Below are 16,438 nucleotides of genomic sequence, written 5' to 3' on the forward strand. Positions count from 1 at the left end.
GCATGGCAAATTATTTCTGTCACCATATGAATTGGAATGTAGAGTGGGAAAATTAAGTGGGTTTTTGGTAATATTGGAGTCTAAATTTAGTTCAGCATCAAAAGATGGATTTAATTAATGGAGTCTGAATTTTAACTAATGATGTTATTGTTCATCTGAAGTATATGTTGTAACACTGTCTTACTAATTTTTTTTTTTAGATGTAGTGAGGATTGATCATTTTTCTGGGTTTTGAAAAAAATTTTATTTAAGAAATTATTACTGTTTTAGAACTTTAGATCATGCCTTGGTGACATTGATTTCTTTTTTTTCCCAGACAACCATAGAGATTAGTTTTAAAAAATTTACGAGAAAATTTATTTTTAAATTTGCTGTTTTGCTAAAACTAGTAATGATATAAATTTTGAATATTTTGCAACATATCTGTAGTAGTAACTCCAGATCAACATCTTATAAAATAATATAAAAATTGAAAGAATAAAAGCTTCAAATTATTTATTTTATTCAAAAGAAGTTAGGAATTTTTTAAACTACTTTGTTGCTTTGAAACAAAAAACTGTACAAAGGCATTGATGTTTCTGTTGGGGAAAAAAGAACTGTTAATTTGGATCCACTCAACAGTGAAGAGCCTGCCTTCTTTTTCCAGCTTCAGCACAACCATTTATTAGATTTGTGTAGCTTGTTTCCTTTATAGTATCTGTCTTTTTTAAGTTACAACTCTGTACAGCATTAACTGTTTTTCTTCCATTGCTGTCTCAGCCAGCATCAGTGCTGCTCAGTAGCAGATTTCAGTGTCTTGGTCAAAAACCCAACAGATCAATGGAGGTCTCTTCTTTGACTTCTGAGTGATTAAAGTCAGCCTCTGCCATTTGCCATTTCTTTTCTTCTGCTTATTCACAGAAACAGTGTAATTAATGTGAGATATTATAGGTAATCAGAAAAGAAGGTCAAATAGTATGGAGAAATCTATAGAAAGGAGACCTAAGACAATGAAGTGTATTGGTGCTTGTGTTTCCTTCCATTGTTCTTCCTCTTTCATTTCTGCACCTCCCTCGGCCTTCACTGGCTCATCGGAGCTTTTCTCTTTTTTCTGTTTCTCTTCCTACTGCAGGAAGTCGTAAATTGAGATCAGATTCATGGCATCTGTTTTATTTCCCTTTACTAAGTGAAGTGAACCCCTGTGGTAACTAGTTTACCAAATGTTTTTGTAGCTAAGGAAAACTTTGACATGGAGACTGTTTTTTTTTGTTGTTTTTTCTTCTTCATTAAAACAATCAATTGATGTCTAGCCTTGTGTCTTGAGAAGAACATGCTGATTCCTTCAGATGAAGGGAATTTGCAGTTGAGGAATACCTAGGGTTGATTTTAGGGAGAGGAGAAGGCTTTTCAGGGGAGCTGGCATGTTAGAAAGAAGAGGAATTGGCTGGCGACTAGCACGTTATTAATATCAAGTGAAGCTTTTTAAATCACTGTGAGAAAATGGTAATTCTGCTGCTGCTTAGAATATCTGAGGAAGATGGTTCATGCTGAGATACATAAGAAGAATGGAACTGGCTACAGAGGCTTGTTTTCTAAAGAATAATGCTGCTGTTTCAGTTTCCCCTTGGATGTCAGTTATTCAACTTTCTTTAGTGATCTGGTTGTCAGGCTGCAGTGATTACTCAAGTCTTCAGCTTAGTTCAAAAGTTTACTCCGTCCAGGTTTCATATCAGTCTGTCACCCTCTTCTTTTCCAGTCTTCTATAGACACAGCTCCTACTGTTGCCGCATTACCTCTGCCATGAGTAACTAACCAGTTGGCTGTTTGCTCATAATACACAACTGACGGTGAAGTAAAACTGCCCACAAAAACAGTGCCTAGAGAAAGAAAAAACAGGATTTAATATTTAAAGTGCAAATAGGGTTTAATTTGTTGTTTTCTAGATTTGAAACCGTTTTGGCACATATAGCATTGAGTTAGCATTTCTGTTTTTCCTGAAAAATGGACTATCAGCTTTGGAAATACTAAAAGTATTTTTCCATTTCTGTTGCTCAACAAAGTATCTGTTTTAAAACACCAGCTAGAGTTTTCTGGAAAAAGCCCACAATCAGATTTTTAAATTAATTTGTAGCATAGTTTATACTTATGGATGACAATGAGGTAATAGATGTAAAAGTTTATTTTCAGATGTGCTTAGAAACAAATAATATTTTTACTATAAAATATGATAGTGACATAAAAGGTTTTACAGGACATGGGGAGACAATGTTAGAGGAAACAGTGACACATTTCCATTTCTGAAAACAAAAGTTGAAAAAGCAGATAAAAAGCACAACTTAGAGGCATGAGGATATTGACCTTTCTTGCAGTGCTTTAGTTACCTAAGCCTAAAACTGCCTGCTTGTTTTACCCTTCTGGGCTTACATTTAGGTGTGAATATGGCTGATATTAACTGCTGACTGTAAAATGACCTTTGGTTTGTGATGGTATGCTCTTTCAGTAAATATAGTGGAGATACCCAAAATAAAAGATGCGTTAACTCAAAAAATACTAAACTTGCTTATATTTGAAATATTTTGATTCCAAAGCAACTAGCAAGAGCTATATGTAGGTAATCTTGCACCATTGTTATTTCATAATATTTACATTCATAAAATGTCATTGACACAGAATCTGTCAGTCAGCCGTTTGTCTTTGTTTCACAATGTGTTCACTTTGAGCTTGTGTATTCATTTCATTGCATATCACTTAATTTTCAGAGTCACGCTGAATGGCTGAATAAAGCAATTAATCTAAAGTATTTTAAACAATTAATTAAAATATATATATATTTTTCTACACAGCTATAATCTTCTGATAATCATGGAGCCGTATTTTGCTGGTTTTAAGCATGTGCAGCAGGACTATGAAGTTACTCTTGAACTTGCCAGTGAGGAGACTCAAAAAACTAGCAGTGCACAAAATTCGAAGGCAGGGTCTTATGGTGTCAGTATTAGAGTCCAGGGAATTCATGGACATCCTTACATAGTACTAAACAATACAGAAGGATGTTTGTCAGAAAATCCTCCTCCATCGGGAAAAGAACAGCAGGTCATTTCTCAGACTATAAGTAGGCCAACCACAGACTCTAATACTGCTTTTAAGTTGGAGGACGAAAACAGTGAACACACAAAGTTTCCTGGAACACAGCATGTGCAACCCTGTTTGTTTAAAAGCCTAAAGGTAACCAATATGGATGAAAAAGAAAATGGAATATCGAATTTTAAAGATGGGACACTGAAATCCTCCAGTTTGTTGAACTTTCAAAGACATCCTGAGCTTTTACAGCCTTATGATCCTGAAAAAAATAACTTGAACATGGATACTTACCAATCTTCTATATGCAGTAAATCTAAATCTTTTGCAGATGAAGGTAAAACTGAAGCAAGGCCTTGGATTTCCTCATCCAAAGTAGTGTCCCTACAGAAAACAAATCCATATCTTGCAGAGTCAACCAAAGCAAGTGCAAAAAAAATACACTTGAACAGGTCAGTGGAAGACCAAAATAAGCAGACATTGGATTGTCCCAGTAGTGTGATCAGTCCCAATGAAGCACATGTTTCAGATTCACTTTCATCCGCAGGAGGATCCGCCTGTGTTAGTCCTATTGCTCATCTGGAAACAAGGAAACCTAGACCTGATGTTCTTCCTTTCCGCAGACAAGATTCAGCTGGGCCAGTGTTGGATGACTCACGAAGATCATCATCCTCATCAGCTACTCCCACTTCTGCAAATTCCTTGTACAAATTTTTACTTGATGACCAAGAGTATGCCATCTATGCAGACAATGTTAATCGGCATGAAAACAGAAGGTATATTCCATTTTTACCTGGAACTGGCCGTGATATTGACACTGGTTCACTTCCAGGAGTAGATCAGCTAATTGAAAAGTTTGATAAGAAAGCTGGTCCTCAGAGAAGAGGTAGGATGGGAAAAAGGAATAAGATTCATCCAGATGATCGTAAAAGATCAAGAAGTGTTGATAGTGCCTTGTCATTAGGCCTTGAGGTAAATTCAGATTATTTACATGAATTCAGTAAAAGCTTGGGTAAGTCAACTGAGCACTTGCTAAGACCATCTGAAGTTTGCCTTCATAAGCAGTTACCTAGAGATCAGAAGCTTCCTTCCACAGAGATGAAAGGTTTGGCTCGAAGTACTGGAAAACTGCAAATGCCTGATAAAGACATTCAGAACAGCCATTTCAATTCTTTGCAGTATCATAAACAAAATAGAACTGAGAGCTTCATGTTTAGGTCATCTACACTCCCAGGACAGAGTAAGAGTGAGGAAGTTAAAACAGTAACTTCTACTCTGTTGTTGCCAAACCGATTTACAGTTCCACCAGATACAGGAGCCAAGAAGATTTCTGTAAAAACATTTTCATCCATCCCTAGTATACAGGTAATTTTGAATTTACTCTTTAAGTTGTATTTTGTGCTGTAGTATACTAAAGCTGTCATATTGTTAGATGCATATTTTTCTGTTCTTCATTAGAGCAAACTCCCATCATGTAATACTTCTGAATGGGATAGCAGGATTTTTCTGGAGAATTGTAAATACAAAAAGTAATCCCCTGGATGAGGCTGTAGAAAAAATATTTTCGAAAACAGTCTCATTCTTGTTTGAGAGAATGAATATGGTGGGGACAAGGAGGTACACAGTAAGTATATTTCTTCATAATAGAATAGAACAGAGAATTTTGATTGTAAAAGTTGTATTTGCAAACCCTCATATGATTTTTTTTTTTTTTTTGACATTTTATCTGTTCCTTTTAGGCAACTCCTGATCTCTTAAAAGGCCAGCAAGATCTTGCACAGCAAACAAATGAAGAGACAGCTAAACAGATCCTTTACAATTACCTTAAAGAAGGGTTAGTAAACATAGCTAACTCCTAGAGGGGAAATTGTATCTTCTCAACATTTATTTTCTACTATGTTTGTTTTGAAACTGTAAAATCAAAACTATAACTAAATGAAATGACTACTTCATAACTGTGTATCTCAGCTTTATCCTTTAAGGTGCTGTAGGATCTCGACATACCCATGCAATCAAGACTTACATGAGGTATTGTTCAGGATCTGACTAAATGTACCTGGAAATGGTGAATCAGAATCTGATTTTTTTCTTTTAAATACTTTTGGAGATGAACTTACTGTGATAAGCAGGTTTGTGAAGAGTTTGAATCGTACCTCATGTGAGCTTAGTGGTTAAAAAAAAAAAAAAAAAAAAAGCTTGTTTTAAAAAAAGTGCTTGTATTTCTTAGTTTGACAGAGGTTCTCTTGTTGCTGTGCATTGAATCCTTTCTCCACCTGTATCTTTTTTTCACTTTTGTGTTTTCTAATGATAACTTATTTAAAGATGAGGAAGGAAGGACAGATGAATTAAAGTACATGTGATACACTTAAATTTCGGTGCATCCTTGAAGTTTCTTACTGATGTAGCAGTTTCTGGCAGCAGTTTAAAAGGTATTTTATGGTGCAGTAGTCAGGACTTGAAGAACCTAGTGCTAATTACTTTTAATTTCAGTAGGTTTCTTGAATAATATACATGCTGAATACCTGACTTTTCACAGCCATCATCCTGTAGAAAAGAATTGTGATTAAGGAGTTCAGTGATTTTTTTTTTTTTCCTGAAACATTTGCAATTAAAATTTTTAACAACCTTCTTTTAAATGATTTAATGAAATCATGTTTAAGATAATTTCTGACTTGTTTGTAGTAGGTTTTTGTGGTGGTTATTTTCAATAGTTTGGATACTTTGAATTTGTTTTCTTCCTACCAAAGTAGTAGTGTCTTTGGTCATATCACTGCTCACTTACACTGTGTCTGTGTTTCAGAAGTGCTGATAATGATGATGCCACAAAGAGAAAAGTCAACTTGGTTTTTGAGAAAATTCAGACTTTAAAGTCAAGAGCTGCTGGAAATGCACAGGTGAATAATTAATTGTTTTGGCTTGTTTCATAGTGATGCAGTGTTCATACACAGACCTTTAGGTTGTCTAAATTTGGTAATTTGCTTAGGATATCTTTGAGGTGCACAGTTTGCAAAGATACATAAGCAAACTTGAAGAATATTTTGCAGATCTCTTACAAGGAGTGCTTAAACATGTTCTACTTCAAAAATTTGAATCCCATCACTGATTTCAGTGAGAGTGTTCTTGTAGTCTCCCAGTAGTGTAAATTAATGATAATCTCTCACTTAAGTTCTTTACTGAATCAGCCTTGTGGGAAAGCTTCCTGGTAACAGCTAAAAAAGAATGTAAAGGAATCTGCCATGAGGGCCGTCTTGGGGTTCGTTTTGCTTCTACATATTAGATGAAGAGAGAGATGAATGCTTAACAGTAAATCTTATGGACATCAAAGGGTTGCTGGACCAAAGAAAAAGCTCACATATATAGCTTTTAAAAATAATGTTGGAGCATCTTCTCATTCTAATGATGAAAATAGGTATGTATGAGGAGATAGTATTGTTGTGTATGTAATGTTAAAAAAGCAGTAATCTAGGATATCATTTTAAAATTATGTTGCAATAACATCATTTGACAATCTGCCTATTAAAAAGTTATGATTTCCTGCTAAGTGACGCACCAGTTTTTCAGTTCTTTAAAAAAAAAAAAAAGTGAAGAAATTCCCAGTTGTTGCAGTGATAGCATAAAAAGGACTAAACGCTTGCTTTTGGGAGTTATTTTATCTTGGGCTGTAAGGAATGAAAATAAAAATATAAAACACGTGAATAATTACAAAAAAGAGAAGTTGAAAATCTGTCCTCAGACAGACACACAGCCGCACACTTTCCTTTGTTGAGTGTTATCAGTGATATCTCAAAGTGAAGTTTGGCTCGAATATTAGTGATTTAATTCAGATGTTGCCTAGTTTGATTCTTTTTTTTTTAGGTTTGCAGTATTTTCTGTTTTATTGGCAACATGCTTTGAGCAATTACTAAGAAGTTATGTGAAAATCAAATCATGGTTTCTTTGAAAATATTAGCTTGGCTTGACCCATATGAAAAGTCCCAGGTGAGCTCAGGCGATTGATGCAATACTTTATAAGCCTTTCTTGTGGTTTTATTTTAGGTTTTAAAAGGAAATTGTCAGAAAACCTCTTGAATTTGTTGGAGTAAGCATCTCTATTTAATTGTAGGTTTCTGATTCTTCAGCTGAAGTGAAAGCTTTGTCGGAACAAAAAACAGAACTTGAAAGGAAAGTGGAAGAGTTGCAGAAAAAACTGGATCTAGAAATTAGGGTACTGCATTTTGTTGTTAGAAAGCTTTTGAATATTTCAGATATGCTTCTCTAAATAAGTGACAACAGATGAACCAACTGAATCTTGTACAGAAGAAAATGATATATTTTGTTCAATTTTCACTAAGTATTCTATTTGAGACTACATTTTGGGAATGCTTTGTAAGCTGTTGGTGCTTATGTAGTTAAGGATTTGGAACATAATATTTGTTGCATTAAGTGGGTTCTAAAACATCCTGTGGGGTAACTGGTAAGTTTTAGATAGTATAGCTGCTCATAGCATAGTTACCCTTTTTAAGAAATCTCTTTCTTAGTAGTATTTGAGAGGGAGCTTGGAGCTGTGAATTAAAATATTAGGCATATGTACAAAAATTTTCTTAAATATCTGCAGAGGTAGATGTTAAAATCTGTTGACTGCAGGGAGACATATATGGAATGGGAGACAAACTGTATTACTTAGGTAGTTGCTGTTTATTAATTACAGCATTAATTTTCAGTACTGAATGCAATGTAGCTAAGTACAACCGTGCTTTAAAGACATGAGAGGGACAGATTGGCTTCCATTTTGAGTCTGTGATAAGAATCAATATACTTGAAACTCTTTAGTTAATTCTGAAGAGACTTCTCTTGTTTTTCATAAAAATCCGAAAGCTGTGCTTTGTGTGTTTTAATATTCATAACTTTTAGTAAACACTTTTACAACTGAAAATAACAAAGTCATGAAATGGCTATTTTTATATCATAATAAACGAGCCTTTGATTTCTTTATGCTTAGTTTATTATCTTGCTTAACTTTTGTTGTACACAATTTAGAATCAGCAAAATGCCAAAGAAGAGAGAGATGCTACACAAGCAACCCTGAAAGAACTTCAGTTGCAACTTGATGAAAATATATGTGAAAAAGATGCCTTAAAAAAGCGGCTGGAAGAAAGTGAGAAGGAACTTAGACAAAACCTAGAGGAGTGAGTTTGTTCTAGAAAACTTATTCACTGGAATTTTTTCCTTTTCTTAAAACGTTTAGATGAATGGAAGGCATATGCAGAGTCCTGCACCTGGGGAGGAATAACCCCATGCACCAGTACAGGTTGGGGGTTGACCTGCTGGAAAGCAGCTCTGTGGAGAAGGACCTGGGAGTGCTGGTGGACACCAAGTTAAGCATGAGGCAGCAATGTGCCCTTGTGGCCAAGAAGGCCAATGGTATCCTGGGGTGCCTCAGGAAGAGTGTTGCCAGCAGGTGGAGGGAGGTGATCCTCCCCCTCTACTCAGCCCTGGTGAGGCCACATCTGGAGTGCTGGGTCCAGTTCTGGGCTCCCCAGTACAAGAGGGATGTGGCACTACTGGAGCAAGTCCAGCGAAGGGCTGCTAAGATGATTAGGGGACTGGAGCATCTCTCTTATGAGGAAAGGCTGAGAGAGCTGGGCCTGTTTAGCCTGGAGAAGAGAAGACTGAGCGGGGATCTTATCAATGTGTGCAAGTATCTGAAGGGAGGGTGTCAAGAGGATGGGACCAGACTCTTTTCAGTGGTGCCCAGCGACAAGACGCGAGGCAACGGGCACAAACTGAAACACAGAAGTTCTATCTCTGAATATGAGGAAAAACTTTTTCACTGTGAGGGTGACAGAGCACTGGAACAGGTTGTGCAGAGAGGTTGTGGAGTCTCCTTCCTTGGAGATATTCAAAAGCCGTCTGGACACAATGCTGTGCAACGTGCTCTAGCAGGGGGGTTGGACTAGATGATCTCCAGAGGTCCCTTCCAACCTCAACCATTCTGTGATTCTGTGAATCATACAGAGTGGCCTTTGTTACTATAGGAAGTGTTTCAACTGTTTAAAAATTGAGTATTTTTGGAATATCTTGAAGTAAAAGAAAGATTGCTGGATTTATAATCTTTTTATAAATGTGAATTGTTTTTAATATTTCATGGTCATAATGTATAGTTCAGTCTTTAAAATACAGAAATGCTTGAGCACTGTAGTCAAGACAATTGTCTGGGTGCTAGATCAAAAAAAAAACCCTTTCCATTTAAATATCTATTAAAAAGAGTTCTCATTTTTACCCCTCTGACATGTCATTGCTTTGCCTCATTCTATCCCGTTACCTGGTGGGGAGCATGGGAATAGGTACTCATATCTTTTTAGTATTTGGAAGAACAAATTAGCATTTCCACAAATTAAAAAACATGTCTTTTTTTTTTCTGATGAGGCTTTTTCAAGTGAAGATGGAGCGGGAACAATACCAGACTGAGATCAGAGATCTTCAAGACCAGCTGTCTGAGATGCATGATGAACTGGATAATGCAAAACATACTGATGAAGGGGAGAAGGAAGTTCTGATTGAGGTTAGTGAAAAAAGTACTAGAAAAAGGATCAAAAGGTCAAAAAAATGTACAAAAAGTGGGAACTGAGATATAGTAGAAGACAGACATGCTTTAGCTTTTCCCATTTGATCTATCCAAAATAATTTAACATTAGTAAGTGACTTAAGAGGGTATGTTAAAATAGCTAAATTAACACTAAAAAGAATACAACGTATAACTCCTATTATTTTACAGAAAAGGAGAACAAATAATGTGTGGATGAGGGACAACTGAGTTATCCAATGCTGCTGCTGTTTGTTTTCACAAAAAGGGTTGTGGTCAGAAGAGAGAAGACCATGTTCAAGAATGTTTAGAAAAGGTAGAGGTGTACATATTAGCAACACCAGAAGAGATTCCACTAAGAAAATTCAAAGAACTCCTGAAAGCAGTCTCTACATTGTTAACTGTTTATTGATGAGACCAGGGAGAGAGGAGAAGGGACAGCATCTGAAGAGGAACAGAAAAGTTATTATGGCTTTTCTGTCATGTTGGGATGCAATAAGAATCAGCTGTTTCCCTGGTAATAGTAGTAATTTTTACTGATGGTGAAATAGAGAACACTGTTTATTTGATTTGTGGATATTGGTGCAGGATATTGGTGTGGATATTGCCAGGAATGGTCTAGGTGTACTTACCATGTCTCATTGCTGGGGAAGTTTGTACGCTTTTTGAAAGTGAAGTTATTCAGTGCTTGAGAAATACTAAAAGCTGTACGCTTTTATGATTGCTCCTGCTGTTTTACACTGTGTTTGTATACACATGTTTGTATTTATTCTTCTGGCCAGTGCCATATTTTAGAATGTGAGAGTAAACTGTATCAGAAAGATAAAACATACTGCTTTTCATATATAATACAGTATTTTAAAAATTCCTTTAAAAGTCTGCTAATTTTTTTTTCCTCTGAAAGAGACGAAATGGCTTGCTTAACTTCTGAGAATTAAAAGTTTGTTTGTGTTCTTTTGGTAGACATGAAAAACGTGCCCACAAGCTGTGTAGTTTGTGCCTACAAACGTGCAGTGCAGTAATTTTTCAAGATGAATTCCTTCCTTTATGTCCTGAGGGTCCAAACATGAAAAGATAGATTTTACAGTGACAGGTGAAAAACAGAAAAATGTGTGGTCCAGGATTTTACCTTAGTCCTATGATCAATAACTGTGGAATGCTCACTGAAGAATTTCATAGCAATTAATTGGTACTCACATAAACCACATGAGGACTGTAAGCAGTATTTTAATTTAGACAATGAAATATGCAGTTATACAGAATGGCATATTCTGTGAATGTGACTTGTTTAAGTTACAATTTTGTGACTGATCCAAGAATAAAGAACAAATTCTAACTATTTGGTTCCTTTCAGGCAAGGCTGTAATTTCAAAAAGCTGATGACAGCAGGAAAAATGGGAAATACATTTGGTATCATGGCATGATTTAAACGTAGGGAATAGTAACAAAAATATCCATTTAAAAGACAGAAACAAGGGACAGATGGGGAAAGAAGTTTTTAATGCACCCTCCAGATGCCAACAACAAGAACTAAGGGAAGGGAAAGCAAGAGTGCACCAGCTGAGGGTTATAACATCAGGGCTAATTGAAAAGTGCTGCTAAACCTGAGGACATGGGTGTATAGTTTTCATTATAGCAAAGTACCATCATCATGAGAAAGAGATGAGTTATGAGCCAGCTTTCCCCATGTCACAGATACCTGGAGGCACTTGGACCTTCCAACAGGGTCTACCCTACCTCTGCCTTCTTGGTACCTAAATTTACCAGAGCCACCCAACCCTCACAGCTTGCTAGAAAACACTTACCCTGCTTGTTCCTAACTTGCTGGCACATGTTGTAGGGTTCTCACTCTGACACTTCACCTTGTAAGTAAGTAAATTTGGAGTTCTCCAGGAACAGAGTACTAGCACCTCTCAGGTCCCTGGGAGACCTTCCCTCTTACTAGGTAAGATCTAAAGATACTACTAGGTTTATGCTTCTGAAATAAAGGGTTAAGAATCTGGCTACAAGGTTAAAAGTAAAATTACAGAAATACAAAGCAATAAAATGTGTTAACAATATTGTATCTGCATAATTTGATTCTGTTGTCAGTTGTTAAGGATCTTAAGTATTAAGCTAGCACTCTGCATGGTAGACAGTTGGAAGTTTGGGCTGAGCCAAGTGCAGCAAAGGTGAAGGCTGTCCCCAGGAGGGTCACTGACTCTGTGCTTCCTTCCCAGCAGTTTGGAGAGGGGAAATGACTTCTAGGGGAAACACAGTGGGAAGAGAAAGGGTATGGAGGCATGGACTCGGTTGGAAAGCACTTGTTTTGCCTTCAGCGCCTCAGCAAGTTGAACTATTTTAACTTGCAGAAGTAATTTTCTCTCTTCTTTTCAATGGAAAAGCCAACAAGGAATTATCATTGGGTTCACTTCTCCTGCAGCGTGAGAAGTAAAAAGGCTTTTCTTCTTTGCTAGTGGAGGTGAGACTGAGGGAGTTGTTAAATTGCAACCTTACTTTGACTCCTGCTTTATTTACAGACAGCATAACACACATCATGAAAATTTTTTCTTAGTTTTGTGGTATCAGATCTATTGACCCATTGTATAAAGCATCAGTTATACATTAATACTTCTAATAATCTTGGGTTTTAGTAAATCCCTAGCTTTCTATAAAAGCTGCAAATGATGCATCAGTCATACAAGAAACAAAGCTGGCCTTGCAGGGCTTATACTGAAATGCTTTTATTCTCTCCAACACAAATGGAACAGTTAATTCCTCCTTTGGGAATTATTCTCAGCACATCTTGAGTTGCACAGTAGCTATACTGTATAACTGTATAATTTAAGAACTACTTGTTACATGAACATCATGTTAACACCATGGTCAATAGCGTTATCTCAATAGTATCTGGGAACTTAATATTTTTCATGAACCTGAAAGATAATTGATCTGAGAATGGAAATGCTATATCTGTTTGTTAACATTAATAGTTTTGGCATACTGCAACATACACAGAGTTGTTAAGAAACTTCTTATGTGTTGCCTTAATGCCCAGTTACTGGAGTAATTGGTGCTAGTTGTGTTTAATTTTGTTTTTAATGTTTTTTAGGAGCTGATGCAAATGAAGCAGGATCTGCAAGAAGTATTAGTGGCAAAGGATCAACAAGAAGAGATATTGAGAAAGAGAGAGCGAGAGCTTACAGCTTTAAAAGGAGCACTAAAAGAAGAAGTGTCTAGCCATGACATGGAGATGGATAAAATTAAAGAGCAACATGATAAAGAATTGCTGGATCTACAGCAGAGCCTGGAGAAAGTAACAGAGGTGAAATAAGTAATTACAATTAATCTTTACAGAGAAAAATCATACCTATCATAGATGTTGTGTACTGCATGCTTTCAGATCCTAATTTTTTCTTGGTAAAGCATATAGGTAAAGATTTGGGCTAGGAGATTCTTAGCTGCTGAAAATAAGTCTAATTTCATACAGTTATATAATGCTTTGATTCTTTACCAGAGCTGAAGTTGTGGTCCTTTCTTCAAACAGTTACTTACTACATGCTTGGTTTTGCTTCATCACAACCTTTTGGGAGAGAATGAATGGGAGAATGGTGCTGAGGACCATTTGCTTGTCTTGGGCAAAGTGGAATGACTGAAACACTGAGAATGGCCTGAAGAGTGCCACTGTGCTTTGCCACTGATACTCCTGAAATTACAGCTTTGGAGCTTCTGGCAGAGCTTCTCTATTTCCTCCCTCTTTCCTCTCCCCCTTCCTCCCTCTTTCCTCTCCCCCTTCCTCCCTCTTTCCTCTCCCCCTTCCTCCGAGTTGATCTTGTTCACTACATGGTCAAATGATTGCCAGCACAAGGGAAACAGCAGGGAGCGGGTGGCTGGAACCAGGGAGGAGAAGAGGACTGAAAGAATTGCCTTTTCCAGCGTGATCAGGCAGTCTTTGTTGGGGAGAATAGGGACAGTTTGCAGAAGAATGTATCTGGTACTGTTTTCGAAAAGAGACAGCAGTAGCAATTTACTGAAAGATTTTTGTAAGGAAACAGTTCTCGTAACATTTTGAGTATTATTTTTATAGTGACAGTTGTCTGTGTCTTTTCAGTATCTCCTTTCTTCATTTTATGTTTGTGTCAAATAGTTGAGGAAATTTCTGAAAGCAAGCTCTCCTTGACCAATGTGAAAGTCAAAATTATAGATCCAGTTTTATGCTTAGAAATGTTTGTGCTAATTTATACCTTTTCCCACTCCTCTTTGGTGTTAGGTGAGTTGCAGTTATCCGATAGTCATGGCTGAAAACATAATGTAGAATTGAACTAAAATTAAACTTGAAAAGAAGTCTCTTAAGCTTTATGAAGCTCCTATGGAAAATGCTAGATAGATATTGTATGATTATGAATTCTGATAAAGAGTATTTTTGTAAAGAATTGTTTTTAAATGTGCAAGTTTATTGAGTAGTTAAAGTTTATATGCAGCAGTTTATTTATAGAGCTTTGCATTTCTACTTGAGATTGTTTGGCTTTGCTTAAATTTCTTGTTTTTCATTGTTTATGTCATCCTGGAGGTATTTGCCTCATCTGAGCTGTTTGAACTAAATTCATATTTTTTTCTTTGAGAGAAAACTGGAGCATTTAAAATCATCATTTTTTATTATACAGTAATTGTAGTGACAGCTTAACCTCAGTGAACCACCTTTCAAAGGTACTGCATGGTAATTTACTGTATTTCAACTATGGAACTGTAATTACAACTGATGAGAAATGAAAGAGTAGTCTGTTTGGTATAACAATAACACAGTCTGGGAAATGGCTCTATGACTGGGTTGCTGTGGATTAGGGATAGTTATAAATAGCTGTTCTTTACTTGCATTACATTGTCTAATAGTAAATTTAATAAGATGTTCAAAAGTGAAGTTTAATTAATGTTGCTCTAAGCACAAGTTCTACTCTTCCCATTTTACTTTAAGTGATTTTGTGTTCTTTTTAATTTAAGGAAAATTAATCAGGTTTATTCAGAAGTATCTTCTTCTCTCTGGTGTTAATGTCCTTAATGATTTTAAAGCACAACATTAGCTATATGCCTGCTGCCTGATATTAGTTGTTGTATTTAATGTATCATCTGTGAGAAAAGTATAACCAGTCTCTGCAGGGAGAAAGACTCTACAGTAATGAGTGATCTGCTGCAATCTTATGTACAATGTAAATTATTGGTCCTATGATTAATCTGGTTTATGTGCCAGTGTTTAATCAACAGAATTTTCGGCAACTGGAGACATCAGGTAGGTTAGCAGATACTGTAAAGAGCATTTAGTCTGTGTGATTAGAATGCCACATGGGTCTGTCATGTTAGAAACATAGTCAAGGTTATCTGATGGGAGAGCAAAGGAGGATATTTCATAGGCAATTCTGTTTTCGTGCTCACTGATGTGGTAGTATTAGGGTGTCTTTTTTTTTCTTTGAGAGGGAGAGATTACTATATGAAGCTCAGTGGTATACAAATAGTGAATTAAGTTTTATTTCCATTAATCTTAAGATTTAGATTTTCTTTGCTACAATTCACCCTTCCAAGTAATTTTCATGTTTTATATTTGCTTGTGTTTTTATTGAGATACCTGGATTGTTCTTTCTTTAATGCTTGTTTAATAAAACTGTGACCAAATTGTTTTCCGTGTAAAAACAGTAAAAATGTTCTGCTTCCGTAACATATCTCTGTGGGATAATAAAGACCTTTAACTTTGTAATAAATTAATAAATGAATGCCTCCCTAACTAAAAAGGGATGAGTTTGTCCCTAGAAGTTCTGTAGGAGAAATGATTAAGAATCCCCTCCTAATTTTAGTGTAGTATTAAAAATTTACATCGTTTAATCTGAACCTCCAACACATTAGGCCAAATTGTACTACTTAACCATGAATTTGCTGTCAGTGTAGATGAAAGGCTGTTGTTTCAGCAAAATTTGGAACTAGCTTTTGAAATACAATACTGTAGGTAAAAGGTTGCCGCAAACAGCAGTTCGTACTGTTCAAATTCCACTGAAATCGTATCGGCTCAGGAGAGTGCAGTTGCTAACTGCACAGCACTGTCAAATTGTGACCTGTTTTGAGAAGCATGCTGCACAAATGTCATTGTTCAGAGAAGTCTGTAACCATCACATTAAAAACCTCCACTTTGACGAGGCTTGTCTAAGCCTGACCTTGACTGACTTACTCAGTGTCCGTTATACTTCTGACCTGATCCACAAAGAGATAGAACATACAAACTTCAGAAGCTGTTTCATTTATCAACACACTTGAAGAGTGCAGTGAAACTTGTGGTCATGTGAACTAAAACTGATATGTATGTATTAAGACATGTGGTGTGACTAAAGGGAAGAAGGGATTTTATCAGAGCAAGTGATAAGAACAGCAGAAGACAATAGTTACCTTCTGCACATTACAAACTATACATGTATTCCTTCTGTTTAAAATAAAATAATATTAAATATCATGTATCATATATGAGAAGAATCTCTGATAACTTCCCTTTTTTTGGATGTGTATTAGGTGGTTGTGAATACTGTATCTTTTCTGCATGACCTGAGAGTATCAGGTTTCTTCTTCAAAGCTAGCAGTAAAAATCTCCCACATAGATCAGAAGCCATTTCTTTAATAGCAAAGGTTAACAAGAACTAGCTTAAGTGTTGTAAATGATACTGATATATACTGTGCATCTTACTTGTAAATATGGCTTGACTTATACAGTTTAAATGTAAAATGAAACATAACTAAGCTTGATATACTCTGAGAAGCTATTGTAGAACAGTGCTGTACAAAACCAAATCATGGTGGCCTAAGTGCCTA

The 16,438-nt window shown here is 36.2% G+C and overlaps 1 protein-coding gene across 3 annotated transcripts in view; it reads left to right on the forward strand.

The window, feature by feature from the left end:
* Window positions 1–16,438, forward strand: part of CGNL1 (cingulin like 1) — a 72,618-nt gene that overhangs the window by 15,013 nt on the left and 41,167 nt on the right. For all 3 annotated transcript variants that reach the window (XM_067305609.1, XM_067305608.1, XM_067305607.1), the window contains exons 2-8: window positions 2,823–4,419; window positions 4,794–4,888; window positions 5,855–5,948; window positions 7,157–7,258; window positions 8,071–8,219; window positions 9,460–9,595; window positions 12,708–12,920. In XM_067305609.1, coding sequence (XP_067161710.1) covers window positions 2,842–4,419; window positions 4,794–4,888; window positions 5,855–5,948; window positions 7,157–7,258; window positions 8,071–8,219; window positions 9,460–9,595; window positions 12,708–12,920 — 2,367 coding nt within the window. In that variant the 5' untranslated portion in view covers window positions 2,823–2,841. The remainder of the gene's footprint in view (window positions 1–2,822; window positions 4,420–4,793; window positions 4,889–5,854; window positions 5,949–7,156; window positions 7,259–8,070; window positions 8,220–9,459; window positions 9,596–12,707; window positions 12,921–16,438) is intronic.

Source organism: Apteryx mantelli, chromosome 15, assembly GCF_036417845.1.
Source record: "Apteryx mantelli isolate bAptMan1 chromosome 15, bAptMan1.hap1, whole genome shotgun sequence".
NCBI lineage: Eukaryota > Metazoa > Chordata > Aves > Apterygiformes > Apterygidae > Apteryx > Apteryx mantelli.